This window comes from Syngnathus floridae, chromosome 4 (assembly GCF_059516105.1).
Source record: "Syngnathus floridae isolate MCC-2025c chromosome 4, RoL_Sflo_1.0, whole genome shotgun sequence".
NCBI lineage: Eukaryota > Metazoa > Chordata > Actinopteri > Syngnathiformes > Syngnathidae > Syngnathus > Syngnathus floridae.
Window position 1 is genome coordinate 17,224,045 of NC_142416.1, and position 15,763 is coordinate 17,239,807.

A 15,763-nucleotide genomic window follows, 5' to 3' on the forward strand; every position below is an offset into this window, starting at 1 on the left:
GAGTAGAAACGATACGGTCACTTAATATGTGCAAATAATCTTCTACGTGCAAGATTTTCTCGAAAACAGTCAACACTGCATTTTCTATCTTCTTAAAAATGATCCAGTTTTAAATTTACCTTATTTGGTGTGTTTCTGTGTGAGTTTTTTCGAGACTTTTTATGAGATATATATATAACCCATATTCATAAATATACTAATTAAACAGTGTAGTCAATTATTAAAGTTTTATTTAAAAAACCCAACCTGCACATTCACTAAATAATCCTATACATTATTTACATGGACACGATTAAACAAAAGTGTTCCCAGAATATGATCCAAGTGATTAAAATGGAGGCTTCACTTCAATGATTAATCCTAAATGCATTTCACTGGATAACCACAAGGCGGTGCTGTTTACCAGTTCTTGAACTTCACACACCAGCCAGTTGATGGCACTGAAGAGCTTAGTGGCAACTCAAACAGCCACTTTTACTGGGCGACACATTAATAGAAATAACACAGCACTTTATTCGGCATTACCGTGGAGTGAGAAGCCCACTCCCTGAGTGGAGTCGCCCCCTCACCCCTCCTTTTGAGGTCAGAGTTGAAGCTCAGCTGGCAGACACAGAAGGTTTGCTGGGGATTGAGCGTCCCTCTCACGTGAGCTCTTCATGCAGCCGGCCTAGCAGCGGACTTGCTTGCACCTGCTTCTTCTTGCAGCTTATTCCTAAATTGATTTTTGCTCCAATTTTTTTTAACCCATTTCTTCCTCATTTATTCACCACATCAAACCAATCAAAATACAAACTTTTTAAAGTTGCCAAATCTCTACTTTTTTCAATGTTCTGATCTTAACGGATGTGTAAGCAAACATCTACAAGTTGCATTCACGTAGTCTCCAGACCAGCAGAGGGCGAGCACGTACCAAATTACAATTAATTGAGAACGTTCAGAATCCACTCCAAACCTGCAGAGGGCGATCACACAAATACAGCTAGCGGAACCAAAGAGCTCAGAAAGCGTCGTAAAAGGTGACCACAACATTCACCTGTGCCCCTCTAGGAAAAGCAAAGTGTAAAATGTTTGTAAGTAGCCCAACAAATCTCCTCAACTGCTCTTTAAAACAAGGCACTAACAAAACTTCAGATGAATCTGAAAATGCAAGAGGTAGGAAAACAAAGTTGAGTGTTGCTATATTTCTAATGTCTTTATGATTGATTATATGAACTACATGCTAATTTAAATTGTGGACATTTTTCATTTGAATAATAATAATAATAGTTAATTAAATTGTTTGAGAATAGAATAATTTATATTGATTACTTCTGTAAAAATACTAGCACGTTTGTTTTATAAAACCTGTGAATCAAGTAAAATTGTATTGGCAGTATTCTTTATATTTTTCAAGATTGTGGGCGGAAAAAAGGTTCATTGAACTGTATTTGATGTCAATTTTTTTTGGTATAATTCGAATTCATCAGGCTGTTTTCAAGTTTGGACTGAGTTGTGGTCAAGGAATACACCCAGAACTTGACAGGTATGTAAATACACACACAGTAGTATCACGGTGGTCACAGGGTGTGTGCGTAATAAAGTTTTTGGGTTAGGCAAAAAAAAAAAAATGTTGCTTGATAAGATCTGTCAGTTTGAGGGAGGGGATCATGGTGGGGATTTGCATTTTGAGTATGAAGAGCTGCAGGTGTCAGACAGTTCGACCCTCATCAAAATTCACTGCACAGCCACTAGTGTCCGTTCACTTACTCTGCAAAATTACGTTTTGCATTTGCCTGTGGTTAATGTGGAGAATTAAAAGTTAATCATTTTATTTGGTGTTTTTCTTTGATGCTCATATAGTTAATTGTATATTATATTTTGAACACTATTGGGCTTGTTTCGTCCTCACCGATGCTCAATCCCACGGGTCTTTGAAGACCAGCCTGTGGCCCTAAATCCAAAGGGCAGGCGGGGAGGCTGACTGGAACTGGAGCTCAGTGGAAAGGAGATTACGTATTTGATCATTTCTCTTCTCTTGGCCTCTTTCCATGTAATGCTAAAGAAGGCGTTGCGTAGGCAAGGCGTGTGTACCTTTGACACAAGTTTAAAACCTGCACCATTTGAAGGCGGTGCCACGGTCAGAGCAGCTAAGGTGCCTACATGCACACGCAACACACACACGGAAAAAAATCCCCATGACCAATCAGGAAGAGCTGGAGACATACAATCAGTGGGGGACAGATTGATGACACGTACAGTGGGGGAGAGTGAAATATGAAGTTAATGAGAAACCAGGATGAAAAGAAGACTGGTCCAAGGGAAATCTTTTTTTATTTTAGAAATGATAGCTGAGAGACCAACTCTTGATTTGAGGGTTTTGATTTGGGCGATGGGTTTGGGTTTAGGATGCGGTTACGATTTAGGTGAGGGTCCATAATCCCAGTCTTAACCCCAGAGTAACCTTAAAACCACCCCTAAATTTACTGATATTTTTTGGGATAAATATTATATTATATTTAAGAATGTAGTAACCCTGACACTTTCTAGCCACTAGAGGCTGCACTTGAGCACCAACAAATCATCTTTCAATTTTATTTATATAGCGCCAATTATTTTAGAGGCATTTTACACATTAAGCCTGTCAAGAGCCACACTCATCTATTATATATATATATTTTTTAAGTAGTCTACACGCCCCTGTTCAAATTCAAAAGTTGAACTTTTCCAAAGGGGACATCAATTAGAAGAAAATAGTCTTCCAGTTCCTTTTGTGGTACAATTTAGCAGTTTGTCAGGACTCGGGAGTCTCTCTTTACACAGCAGCTCTGTGACATTGTGTAATCAGACGTATACACAACAATGTCACCAAATTGGATCAATTAGACAAAGTCAACGTTGCTCACAGTCCATCTTCAAGATAACAAGATTAGTTCTAACTGGAGTGAAAAGTGGAGCCTGTAAGACTCCAGCACCTTGTAAATCCAAACACTTTATTAGGTACACTTTCACAACAGAATGAGTTGCACTAGCATTATTATTTTTTTCCATTTTTTTTTTCTTGCTACCTGCTCTTGAGTTTGCAAAGGTCTACCTTGCGTTAATTTCTTTCTTCGGAAAAATAAAATGAAAGCATTGTTATGAGTGACAAATAACTCGCTTCTTTTATGATGTAAGTCTTGTACCAAGTATCCATTTGCATGTGATTAGCAACATTAGCGGCTGCATTAGAAAGTTGCTCACCTCCTCCCCCCTCCCAAACAAAATCCTCACCCTCTGACATTTCCCTCCTCTTCACCTTGAGCGCCCACAGCAATTTTCTTTTCACTCGAGCACCTCGCACACTTAACTAGAAGAATTCCGGCGGTTAATCTGGTGAAGTGCACGTATATTTCCAACACCCTTAACGCAATGGGCCCATCATTAAAGACATTCTTGGGACCACTCAAGATGCATGGTGGAGTTTTTTTCTCTTTTCTACGATGTTGCAAGTGGCAACCAACAAGCATTTTATTAAAGGAACTCGATTAAAGGGAAGGTTTCAAAACTGTCACATAAGCAACATACTGGAGAGTATGTATGACTTTTGGTGTTGCTTAAAGTAGTATATAAAATACTAAATACATAATTAAATAGTAAATAGTAACACGCATATCTGTTGTGTTGCTATTCTGTGCCATGACAAATTTGACCCTGATCAATAAATGTCATGTATGCCAAAGCTCATAGGGAAAGCCTCATATGTATTGATTAAAATATGCCATGAAAACCTTCATAGTCCATTAGCACCAAGAGGCCTGATAAATCAATTTGTGTCCCTGGACAATACATCGCTGACCCTTTGATTGAGGGATCAGTCGCCATTTGTGCGTCCATCTTGTCTTGATGGCCGGAGAGAAGCCCCGATTGACCCCTTGACCTCGGGTGTGTGTTTATGTCCAGCGCTCCCGTCGGTGGGTTAATAAGCGCCGGCTGGGGATGCGCCGGGCCTGGGCTAAGTGACACGGCCTCCACTCTGACCCCGTGGCCTCGCTACGGACGTTGCCGTGCCCGTCCTCATTTGGACAGCTGCTGCACAAGCTTTTACCAAAATGTCCTTGAAAAAGAATCCCAGAAAAAGTCTACACACCCCTATTCAAATGCCAGGTTTTTGTGATGTCAACAAATAATACCAAGATGGAGCGTCACTTCAAAACCTTCTCCACTACTGCTGTGATTGGAGTAATATGATTGCGTAAGTGTGCACACCCACTCAACTAAATGCGAGTCCACCATTTAAAGCACCTCTGATGAATACCAAATAGTTCAGATGCTATAGTATCAATAAAAAAAATATTTAACACACATACAGAAATGAAATAAAATATATTTAGTATTCATTCACATATTACGTATCATTGACATAAAAATTTAACCCATACCAAAAGGTTACAGAAGAAAATCAACATATATAAATAAATAAAAAATCTCTCAAATTAATTGGACTCCAAATAAATCCGTAATTGTATTCTCTTGTTAAAATTTGCTCAACTCAGTATAACATTTTACTCGTCTCGGGTAGCTGTTCGGCATACATCACTATGATTAAACATTATGGCAACTATAACACTGATATCATTACAGTTTCAATAAGTTAATCATTTGGTGATCGAAGGCCCCATTTCAAATCCTTATGCCGAGTGCCAAGCAGAGCAGAAATGGGTACCATTTTTGTAGTCTTTGGTATGAACCCCCCAGCCGGGGTTTTAACCCACAACCTCCCAGTCGCTGGGCGGACACTCAACCACTAGGTCACTGAGCTGGTAAATACTGTTTTAGACTTTTATCAATTGCAACACGGCCTTCCTGCATTAAGAAGTGAGGTCAACACACACCAGATAGTCCACATCCCCTCCCTTCCTTCCTTCCTTCCTTCCTTGCCTCCCTTCCTCCCTCCTATGCCAGCGTAGATGGTTAACGTGAAAAGGGGGGTAATGAATTTTAAACTGCAAGAGTAACAGCTCTCAGACATGCGGTTTCAGTGTGCGAGCAAGGGGGCGAGTGGGTGGGCGTGTGTGCGTTTGGGATTTGTGTCTATGTATCTGTGTGTGTGTATATGTGTGTGTATGTGTATAGGGAGGATAAAGACCTTGCAAACGGGCCTGGCTTAGCTGACAGGTGACAAGGGTGCGAGTGAAAGGGGATTTTGTAATACCAACAGTGGGCAAGCGAGGAAGGAACGTGTGAAAGGGGAGAAAAAGAAGACTTTTCTTGAGCCGCTGAAGGAGCAGAGAAAGGAGGCCCGGAGGCTTTTGCATGGCACTAATCAAACCGCTCCACCGTCTAGCGCGCTCATTTTTATTCAAAAGCTCCAAATGCTAAAATGACGCCAATGGGGTTGATCCCTGTGTCAGCGCCTGTGTGGTATTTCCTTTCTCGCCTTTTTCCGCCCCGTCTTCAACTTTGACATATCAGTCAAGCCGCCCTACAATACGCAAGACAAACCACACACGGTCTAATGATGAAAAAGTGACATTAAAATGTGCTTTGCCAGCATTTTGCCATTAAGGGGACTTGTTGAAACACAACCTCAGCTTCAATCATTCCTCTAACCTTCGTGAAAGATGGCTACATTTGGTTTTATGAACAAGAATTCCACAAGAAGAAGAAACTTGGCAAGGTTGCCCAAAAACACAGCTACCAATTAAATGGGTTTTTAAACCCTTTTTGGATCATCTCCCTCTCCATTTCACACAATTTGGGTTACTCAAATGATAATTGTGTGTTAACTGAGTTAACGTGGGTTAAATGGGCCCTGCTGTGCCCTAGTCGCTCCAACATTTACTCAGTCAAACATCAGACCCCTTTTTGCCACCCCCCCTTCGTGTCCCCCAGTGGCGGTGAAAAGGCGAGCAGCGAGTGCAGATTAATCACGGGATGAGCGAGTGAGTGTTTGTGTGGTCCTGCTACGGAAGGAAGGAAGGATGGGGAGAGACCAGGAGAGCATCTCAGCGTGGCAGTGTGTGGGAACCACGTAGGGAGAAATCCTCGGCAAGGAACTTGGTTTTTCCCCTCCCTTGTGATCCCATCCCTTCTCTCCTACTATGTTTCCATTTTTCGAGGGGGTGGGAGCTTGGTTTCATTTTTATTCATAGGGTGGAGGCAAGGGTGTCCAAAAAGCAGTGTGTGGATGTAGTAGGTGCGAGCCCTCGCAACAATAGCCGCAGTGTTGTTTGGCGACTTGCAATCCCGGACTTTCGGACATTCTTCCCATGTCAGTATAATCACTACTGGGAGGTAGCTCCATTAGGGATTACCATATCATTAATAGCAGCCATGACTTTTGTTCAAAGGCCACTTGTGTAATGTTGCCTTTGCGGACGACGCTTAATCCGCTGAGCCGCAGCTGTAGGAAAGCGCGAGGCGCCGTCGCCGGGCGTCACACGGTCGACGCGGCGTCATCTCCATGTCCATGCGAGGCGCTCAAAGACACGCACAAACAAGACTCAAATACAAAGTTCCTCCCATAGAGGAAAGAGAAACATCCATTCGACACTTCCCAACTGATCCCTCATTCTTCCTAATGCCAACCACCACCCCCACTACCTCTCTCCTTGACCCCCCCCACCTCCCCTCGCGGATCCCCAGCTCTCTTCTCAGATGGTGGGCCAGATTAGGAGGGCGAACAATAACAGTTTTCAATGTAAAAATGTGCATCTTGTTAGTGCTTTTTTTTTTTTTTTTTACTTGTCTCCACCATGTGAAGATGGAGAGAGAAAAGGAGTTAGCAACCATTCACCAAGTTATCTGTGGGTGTCTTCACCACACAAACGGGGGGGGGTTATAATCCGACTCCGGGTCCCCCAGCCGCAGCTGGATTGTAAAATTCGGACTCTCCAATTTACAAAATCCCTGGAAAAGGTTATTTGGAAACTTGGGATGATGTCATTGTTTGTTTACGTCGCTCCAGTAGAAGATCGCTTTTGATTTGTTAAATTGTTTTGATGTTGCTCCTGATTTGTTGTTTCTTTGGATTGGATGGAGCAGCTGAGAAGGTTTCTTGAGGCTCACCCACGAGTAAAAATTCCCACCAAAAACAAGATAAATACTTTTGTTGCTAGCTAATGCTAGCTCCCCTGGCTACTTGAATGGTAGCAAAGTGACATTTCTTCCGTTTTGTGTAGGAAAAGATATAATTAAAAATAAAAATAAAACTCCAATATGGCTATTGCGCAACATGGGTTTCCGCCCCTTTTCATTGCCCGAGCGATGTGTGACTTCCGCTCAGCAACATGCTGTCATGTCCGACACGGGCTCCCCGCTGAGAGGGCCGCAACTAAGGTCAGCGGGGGGCTTTGACCGCCCCCCTCCATCTTCCACCACCACAGCCCCAAAACACTTGACCTTGCACGTAATTTTTCATTTTTAAAATTTTTCTGCTGCTCAATGACAGCTCTTTTTTTTGCTTCTGTCCATTGATGGTTTGGAATCCTCCCCCTCAATCAAAGCGTCACACTAGCATCAGTCACACAGAAACATTTATAAGCTGCATCTTTCACTGAGGTTCATTCAGTCACTTGACTGCCAATCTTACTTGTCTCCCCTCCGGACCGCTTACTCACTGGGTGACCTCAGGGGGCGACCCGCCAAGCCCCCGGGGGCGCCCTCTGGACGCGGATAAATACGCCGGAGCAGCCGTCAACCGGCCGCACAAAAGAGGCGGCCGTGGCACTTTTGGCCCCTGGTAAATCCAGCCAAGCGCACGGGGAGCATATTAGGACCCCGAGGTTTTATTTTCACTTCGGCCCAATCGGCCGCTGCTTGGAATATGTCAGGTGGCATCACACAAATAATACGCACGGCCATTCAATGCACGAAAGACTTTCAAGTTGCTTTCTCCTGATTGACGCTGTCACACTTCATATGCTCTTCCCGCCACTCAAGCGTGATGTTATTTTTTAAAGGGAATCGACGTAAACAGAACTTCCCTTACGTACAGTAATAAACATAAGTGAAAACTACAAAAATTTAATTCTAGTGCTCTCAAATTTCTAAACATAGTAAAGCTATGATGTGATGCTTCAGTAAATAAATTTCTCCCCTCCCAACATTCAAACAAAACATTTTGACTTTTTTTTAAGTAGTGTGTGTGTGTTGGGGGCGCCAGCTCCGTGGGGATGCCGTAGGGGGTGCGCAGCTTAAAAAATTTGGCAAGAGCCACTTGGAATCGCATCTCCTTGTTCCCATACAAACAAGAAAGAGAAATAAATGCGAGGGCGTGACAGAGACGTGAGTCCACAGTGGGACATTTGGTACAGTATTCAACATGTTTTCATTGATACCAGAAGATGCCTTTGACCCCCCCCCCCCCCCCCCCAACACACACTCCTGTAAAACAGCGCCCCATTCACTTCTGCCTCCGATAAGTTGCTCCTAAATAGAGGTAGTGTTGAATCGGGGGCAACTGGGAGCAATTTGCATAATCTGATGGGATGGCGGTGGGATTGCCGAGCGCTTGCCAAAATAGGTGATGTAATGTGGACTCCTGGCGTATATATTTATATATATATATTTTAATGCTCTACTTGGTCCAGTTGTAATGTTTTTGTCAACATACAGTGAGGTGACAAGTGTTGTTGCAACTGGGCCTCATTCATTCACTTACAGTGAACACGGTGCCAAGTATGGCTTCTCTTCTTCTGATGGGAAAACTGTTGCTCATGTGCCTGCCAAGTTTTGGCATTAATAGCCCAGGAAGGGGGGGTGGCATTCGGTGTGGGGGGGTCTCGGGCGGGGGAGGTGTGATAGATAGGGCTATCTAGTGTGGGAATGATTTCTATCCTCTATCCCCCCACCCTCCTCAACCCCCAAGCCACCCCTTTAGCTCCCCCGTGTTAAGCCTCAGATCAGATTGTGAGGTGCGTAAAGGCGGCCAATGCCGTGCCGATGCCGCACTCCGATTAACTGTTGGTCTTCTCGCAGCTTGCATACGTCCAAACAAAAACATCATTGTACTGCGGGAATGTTCACTGGCACCACACTGGATACGAGTATTATCGGGTGGAAGTGGGATTTCATATATGGCCCTCTGCCAAAAGTATTGGGACGGCATATTCCTGTTTTCTTTCTGTATTTCATGGTATTTACATCTATAATGTGTTAAATAAGTCAGGGCACCTTTTATTTAAAGTTAGTTTTAAAATGAGCAAAAGTATTGGAACAGATGAGTTCAACTGAATAATGTTTAATATTCCACATGGAATAAAAGTTATCTTTTGATCTGAAATCCAAATATCTTTATCAAAAAACAGACAGAAACTCGTTAGCAACATGTGAATTAGTTTGAATGGAGAATATCAATTTGACATAGCGACAAGCCACTGAAATTGGTTAATCAAGATACCACTGTACTTTTCAAAAAGTCTAATTTAAACGACTCGAACCGTTTGTAGTATTAACACCAAAGACAGCGGCTCGGTTTACATGACAATAAATGCAATTTCTTTTTAGCCGTGCTCATATTATTATTATTCATGCGATGTGTGTGAGGCTTTTTTCGTGTCCCCCTGTCGGCTTTACTTTGTGTTAGCGGTCACCATTCATCCGCATGCATGGCCACTGTCTTCTTTTCGGGTTAAGGGGGGCCTGCTTAATGCCGCTTAACGTGTTTTATTCAAGCATCCAGGCGAATGATGCCGTTTTATTCACATGCATCCATCACTGAGCCAGCCACCCTGAAATCATTCTTGTGTACACATATCAGCTTGTGTACACAATGATCTCTTTTTATGTCTTTTATTGATGTTGAATGTGTCTTGAGATGCCACATGGGGAGATGTGGATTGTTTCATGTTTTGAAAAAAAACAGGGGGGGGTACAAGAAAAAGTATTTTCTTGTGGTTTCCTTAAGAGCGAAACTTTGATTTCATGGTGTTGATGACGTTTCTTCGCAATCGCTCAAGGATGAAGCGTGATTGTTTGCCTTTCAGTCTTCGCTCACAATGACGCGGCTTCTTTTAGCTGTTTAAGATCCCCCTTTTGAACACATACAACTTTGTTAGAAGAGTTGAGAAGAAATGTGTTATTTCTCCTTTTAGGACTGTTTCCGTACCAACTAATTTGGAGACTTCACTGGATTCTTTTATTAGTGTATTTGGAGTGGTTGGTGTTTAACACTTTGATCTTTTTATACAATTAATACTGAAGAGGGCAAAATAATCCAATAAGGGTTCAAAATAATTTCTTATTTTAAATTTTTTTTCTAACATATAGCGTTATTTTTAACATATTTTCAAAATATTTGGTTATTTTCAACCCAAATTGTATTTTAACTCGCATTGGGTTATTTTTAAAATAACTGTAACCCAAATCATGCTATTGTTATTTGCCACGATTTATTTAATTCAGAGTGAATATGATACCATTTGTATATAACCCTGAATGATTGCAGAATTTAGTTTTGTCAATATTGTCAATCAATATTGCCATCATGATTATTTATTATGAAACATCTTTCTAGCTGTGGATATGGTGGGAGAGGAGGAGGCTTCGTACAGATCCAGTGTTCACACCCACTACGGCGCAAAATGCCCTTTTGAAAATGCTGTCAAGCTCATCCCTGATTTCCATGATCTATCAAGGTAATGTGTATAAAAAATGCAAAAATAGCTGTATATTTTTTATTGAAACATTTAATTACATCATGTACAAGTTCCATCTCATCCTCTGCATGAAAATAAATAAAACGACAACAATTTATGTTACATGGCGTGTTGTGCACTGTGCAGAGTGAAGGTGTTGTGGTGCGCGTGGCCAAGCAAGTTGAAGTAGTGATGATGTTCGAGTCCCTGCACCGGTGATAAGTATCCACCGTGCTGCTGCGCGTGCGCTGCACTCAAAGCCACAGCGGGTGGGTACGAGATGGCCGGGCCGCGGGCCGAGCCGTGCCAGGCCAAGTGTCGCGGCGGGCTCTGCTGTTGCTGCTGCTGCTGGTGGTGATGTTGGTACATCTCTGTGGGGCTGTGCAAGCTCTGATGCTCCGGAGACGAGTGCAGCTGGTGGCCCAGGTAGTCCGACGCATCGGGCCCGGCGGAACCGAACACGGGCTCGGTGATTGCGCGTGATTTGGACTGCAGGAAGGCGAGGATACGCGCGTACTTAATGTCTTTGGTCTCGGCTCGGTCTTCCGTGGTCAGATAGTGGACTAGGTTCTTCATGCACTCGTGGTAGCCGTAGTGGAAGTAGTTGGCAAACTCGGTCAGTAACTCGCCTGAAGTGACACACAAAAAAATAGATCACGTTTGATATTCTGATTTGTAGAAGTGGACCGATAGCGTAGAACCCCCAAATTTAAAAGACAAATGTCACTCTGATGTTTCATTTACACTTTTGACTTCACATTTATTGCCATTGTCTTATTTTATTTTTTTTGTGGACTGCATTGGCTAAGATGACTAATAATTTGGTGAATGCGTAAAATAAAAAATATAAAAAATACTTGTCAATTGAAAGGCGTTACATAAAAACACATATTGTTATCCAATGATATTAGGTCTATAACTGTTTTCTCAAGTTTGGATCGGGTACACGCTGCAATTTTTTGACTACTTTTTGTGCAGACTGTCAAGCACATTTAAAAAAATATAAAAAAAATCCCTGTCTTGATTTTCTTAATTTCTATACTTTTTAATTGTCGGCCAGCCTGGGCCACTTCATTAGGTACACCCGCACATGTGAGAAAATACAGAAAGAAAATTTGATCTTAAAAATCGGATTTTTAGAGCGTATGTATCTTAACATTGTTTCTAGTTGAGATTTCTTCTCAGTATGGAGCCACTACTATTTTTTTGTGTCCATGCACACAAATATTTAAAAAAAAAAGACTTTTTTTTTCTCATTTTGAATATCATACGCCCCTGTCGAGTTGCCTATATACTCACCCTTTTCTCTGCCTCTTGGAAAATCTGCAGAGTGGAGAGCTCTCAAATACTGAACTGTCATCTCCAATATTTCAGCTTTCTCCAGCTTCCCGGAGTTCTTTTAGTGGGAAGGAATTGACATAAAATGCATAGATTGTAACCACAATATCAATTTACATCGCGATGTGATGACGTGTAAAGACTTCAATACCTGCTTGGCCAGCGCCATCGGTACTGTTTTCCCCAGCTCGTTCAAGCAGCGATTGATACGATCTCGTCTTCGTTTCTCGATCACTTTGTGAGAAATTGGCGTTCTCTGCAAACAGACAACAGCATCATCTTTAGTGAAAGCTGAACTTTTTCTAAGCGGAGTGCGCAGCGCAGCGCACCGGTGCGCGTCAGGCAGCGTTACGCACAGCTTCTGCCAGCTTTTCTGCCTCAGTTGCACCATTAAAACCGAAATATGCTCTAGTGAGACTTTTAATGAAGTACATTTAGCCAATTTTTGGTACTGTAGCTGAATATAGTGATTCAATCTGTAAATATATAAGCGCGTGTTGTTATATAATGACGTAATGGCGTTCCATGCGCATAAACACGTGGAGACAAAGTTCAAGAAATACAAATAAGCTCTATTAGGTTACAACTTCATATCAAAAAAGACAAACGGGAGCTGCATGCTTATTTATACCTTTCGTTCCTTCATTCTGGATGCCATAAAGGAGAAAATCTTTTCCCCCAAGTCTTCCAAGATGTTGCAATTTGCAGAGAGACGCGATGCCGTGGAAAGTAAAACGAAATGTAAGCAGTGGAAAACAAGGCAAGCCCTTATAAAGGGGCTCATCCAGGGGGGATTCACGCCAAAATGTAAATTATTCCACGCAGGGATTAAACTGGGGACCATGCGTGCACGCTGCGCTAAATGTCCGTATAGGATCAGAAACAGTTTAGGGGGGGTGGAGAAAAAAAAATAAAGCGAAGAGGTGGGTTGTCAGGGGGGCTAACCTGGCTTTGTTAACCCACGTGGCTGCTTGAAAACCACGTGATTCGTCGTGGGATCATATATTTGTATTGTATCATGAATGACGCGGAAAACGGCGCGAGTGAGTGGCTTTTGGCGCACATGAGCGCACGGCCCAAAACAACCAAACAAAAAAGAAAGACAGAAAAGAAGTCGTCCGTTTTTTTCCTCACACGACGCCCTGTTTAGTCGTCTTTCGTGGCTTTCAAACACACACATACACACATGGCACACACACTCCCTCACTGCCATTAGATTAATTAAGTAAGCTTTTAATAGGCTGTTCCGCCAAGTTTAGGAGAAACCTTTTTTTGGGCACCCCCTTAGCGTCACACGATTTACTCTCGTGCTTTGTTTGTTTTTTTTAGTTTTGTTTTTGAGACGTTCTTCTTTTATTTGTATGCTTGTTCTTTTCTTTCTAGCACGACGAGGGCAGGTGCATGCATGCGTGCCTTGCGGGGGCCTGCTGGCACACGAGCGTGGTCCGCGTCAAGGCGCACGCGAGGAGCCGCCACTGGAGACCCCTTTTTGGAGGGGGCTCAATTTGTATCCTATTATCCTATAAGAAAATGTCTATTCAGTGCCATGAATAGTTTCATTGGCCTAAATTTTAATAATGCTCTGCGAAGAAAGGGAGAAATAAAGAAGAATGCAGCTGGTGCGAGCGCGCATTATCCGCCGTCACCTGCGAGATGGATAGCCTGGAGACCCCTATTCATTTGCCTAATTTCGGTCAACTTAACAAACTTTGGGAGAAATTATACTGCCATTGTTGCGAGGGGTGAGGCCTTCTGATCGAATTAACAGCGTGTTTTGATCCGGTAAATGTCATTAGAAAGCGGGAAACAATCGCGTTTCAAGGCGCCCGGGGAATGCGCCAACGCGGGGACGCCAAAGCGCAAAGTGCACAAAGGCTGCTGCTGAAGGCCCTCAAAGTTTTCCCCTCTCCAAACAAAAGGCATTATTTTATACTTGAATACATTTCGTACAACAATTGGCTGTTTGCTTCAAACATATTTGAAGCAGTAAGGTTAACAACAGGTTTATTGTGTGCGTGCACCCGGACGGCTCTCATGCGCCAAAACAAGGCGGCTCGCATGCAGTCTCGCCTTTTCACGGAGCTTTTCATGCAAAAAAAAAAAAAAAAAATTCACCCGCCGAGCGGCTTGCCTATATTTGATCCTGCGAGCGATGTCAAAGAATTAAAATAAAAAAAGATTGGAAAAAGAGCATGGGGAGGTTGTGAAAGAAAAGCCTCAGCAGACGTCAGAAGAGTTTTGGAGAGAGCTTCTTTTCGGGGAGCACCATGGAGAGAAAGGCGCGAGCGAGCGCGAAGAGGGCATAAAATCCAATTACTTGATTGTGCACTTGTTTAAAACACTTTTTTCCTTTTCTTTTTATGTATTTGTACTTTTAAATGTGCACTTGTTGCACTCGTGTGTGTGACGCACAACTGCTTGCTCGCTTTGGGCTCCGCAAAAATAACGCACTGTAAAGTTAATGTGTGGCAACACTTTGACAAAGATGTAGTAAATTAGTATACAAATATAGTCATTTCCCCAGACTATATTTTATTTTAAGGACAACTTGGAACTTTGGGACTACCACATAGTCATACAAACAATATTAGTCCATGTAGAATGTTTATCCATCATTTTTAATTGAAATTAATTTAAAAATAAATATAAATGTATATATGTATATTTAATTCTTACAATGTAACTGGTAAATTAGGTTAATCTGAAATTATTTTAATGTTTTTGTCATATGGCAATGTACCATAGACCTAATTTTTCATAAATGCATGAAATAATTTCTCAAAGTGTAAAATTGGAATAAAAGCAAAACAACATATGACAAAAACTTTACTTAGTTGTATTGCAAAAAATAATTATTTTTGCTTTGCTATATGTTCTAGTCAAAATACAGCACTCCTGTCCACACGAATGATGCACTCTTAAAATTGCTGGGTTAAAAAATTAAAGTTGGGTCATTTTGGGCTTGTTTTGTGCAAAACAGCAACCAGTCAAATTGTCTTAACTTCCTGTTGGTATAGAAATTTAGTTGTTTTGTTCAAAGCTACCTAGAAAATTGCATCAAATTGACCCAGGTCGGTCCAATTTATGACCAAACTTGGGTTGTTTTCGACCCCCAGTTTTAAACGTGCAATTGCAGATGATGATGTCTGAACTATGAAACAAAGCAGACTTTATATTTAATGTGAATGTTGTACAATATTTTGCATACAAAGCAACACTTTTTCTACCATTTGCACCATACTCAAACTTTTATTGCTTGATTATATAAAGCAGCATCTTGTCTGTACTTTGTATATTGAAGACACAAAAATGATTGCGCAATGTGTTGAATTAGTTCGTCTGTTATCACATTCATACAGGATAAAAACGCTTACAGGCGAATTTCATTGTAAATCCTCATGCAGGCTGATGTGTGACAGACTAACAGAGCAGTGTCTGTGTGTTGTCTGGCGCTGATCCGTGACCCGTGGTGACCCCTAAGCCCCCCTTCACATACACGCTCACACTCCATTATTTAGCTGAGTGCGCCACCTACAGCCTAAAGACAGCCACTTCACACAGCCCCCTTTGAGCACAGCCCATACAAGGAGTAAAGAATTTTAAATGCCTCACAACTCATTCATGATGAATAGAATGCAGCCAAGTGTACAAAAAATAGCAATTTTTATTCTCACTAAAATTCATACAAATTACAGAGACTAAAGAAACAATGTAATCAGAGTTTAATAATACATTAAAATAAAGTTAAAGTTGCACAAAAAATTAAAAAATGTTTGTATGCTTTGTTCAATTTATGAGCATGTTTATCAAAACCGATTAATTAAACGTTG

General features: G+C 41.9%; 1 protein-coding gene and 1 long non-coding RNA gene across 2 annotated transcripts; one reads left to right on the forward strand and one right to left on the reverse strand.

The window, feature by feature from the left end:
• Window positions 1-850: 850 nt before the first annotated feature.
• On the forward strand, window positions 851-15,738 carry LOC148399557 (uncharacterized). The gene is made up of 4 exons (XR_015858076.1): window positions 851-1,152; window positions 1,467-1,522; window positions 10,475-10,595; window positions 13,317-15,738. It is a non-coding gene; the product is annotated as an uncharacterized LOC148399557 (long non-coding RNA).
• helt (helt bHLH transcription factor) lies at window positions 10,716-12,777 on the reverse strand. The gene is made up of 4 exons (XM_088374092.1): window positions 12,565-12,777; window positions 12,085-12,189; window positions 11,895-11,991; window positions 10,716-11,224 (listed from the first exon to the last, which is right to left on the reverse strand). The coding sequence occupies exons 1-4, from the start codon at window positions 12,775-12,777 to the stop codon at window positions 10,716-10,718; spliced, it is 924 nt and encodes a 307-aa protein (XP_088230218.1).
• Window positions 15,739-15,763: the final 25 nt, after the last annotated feature.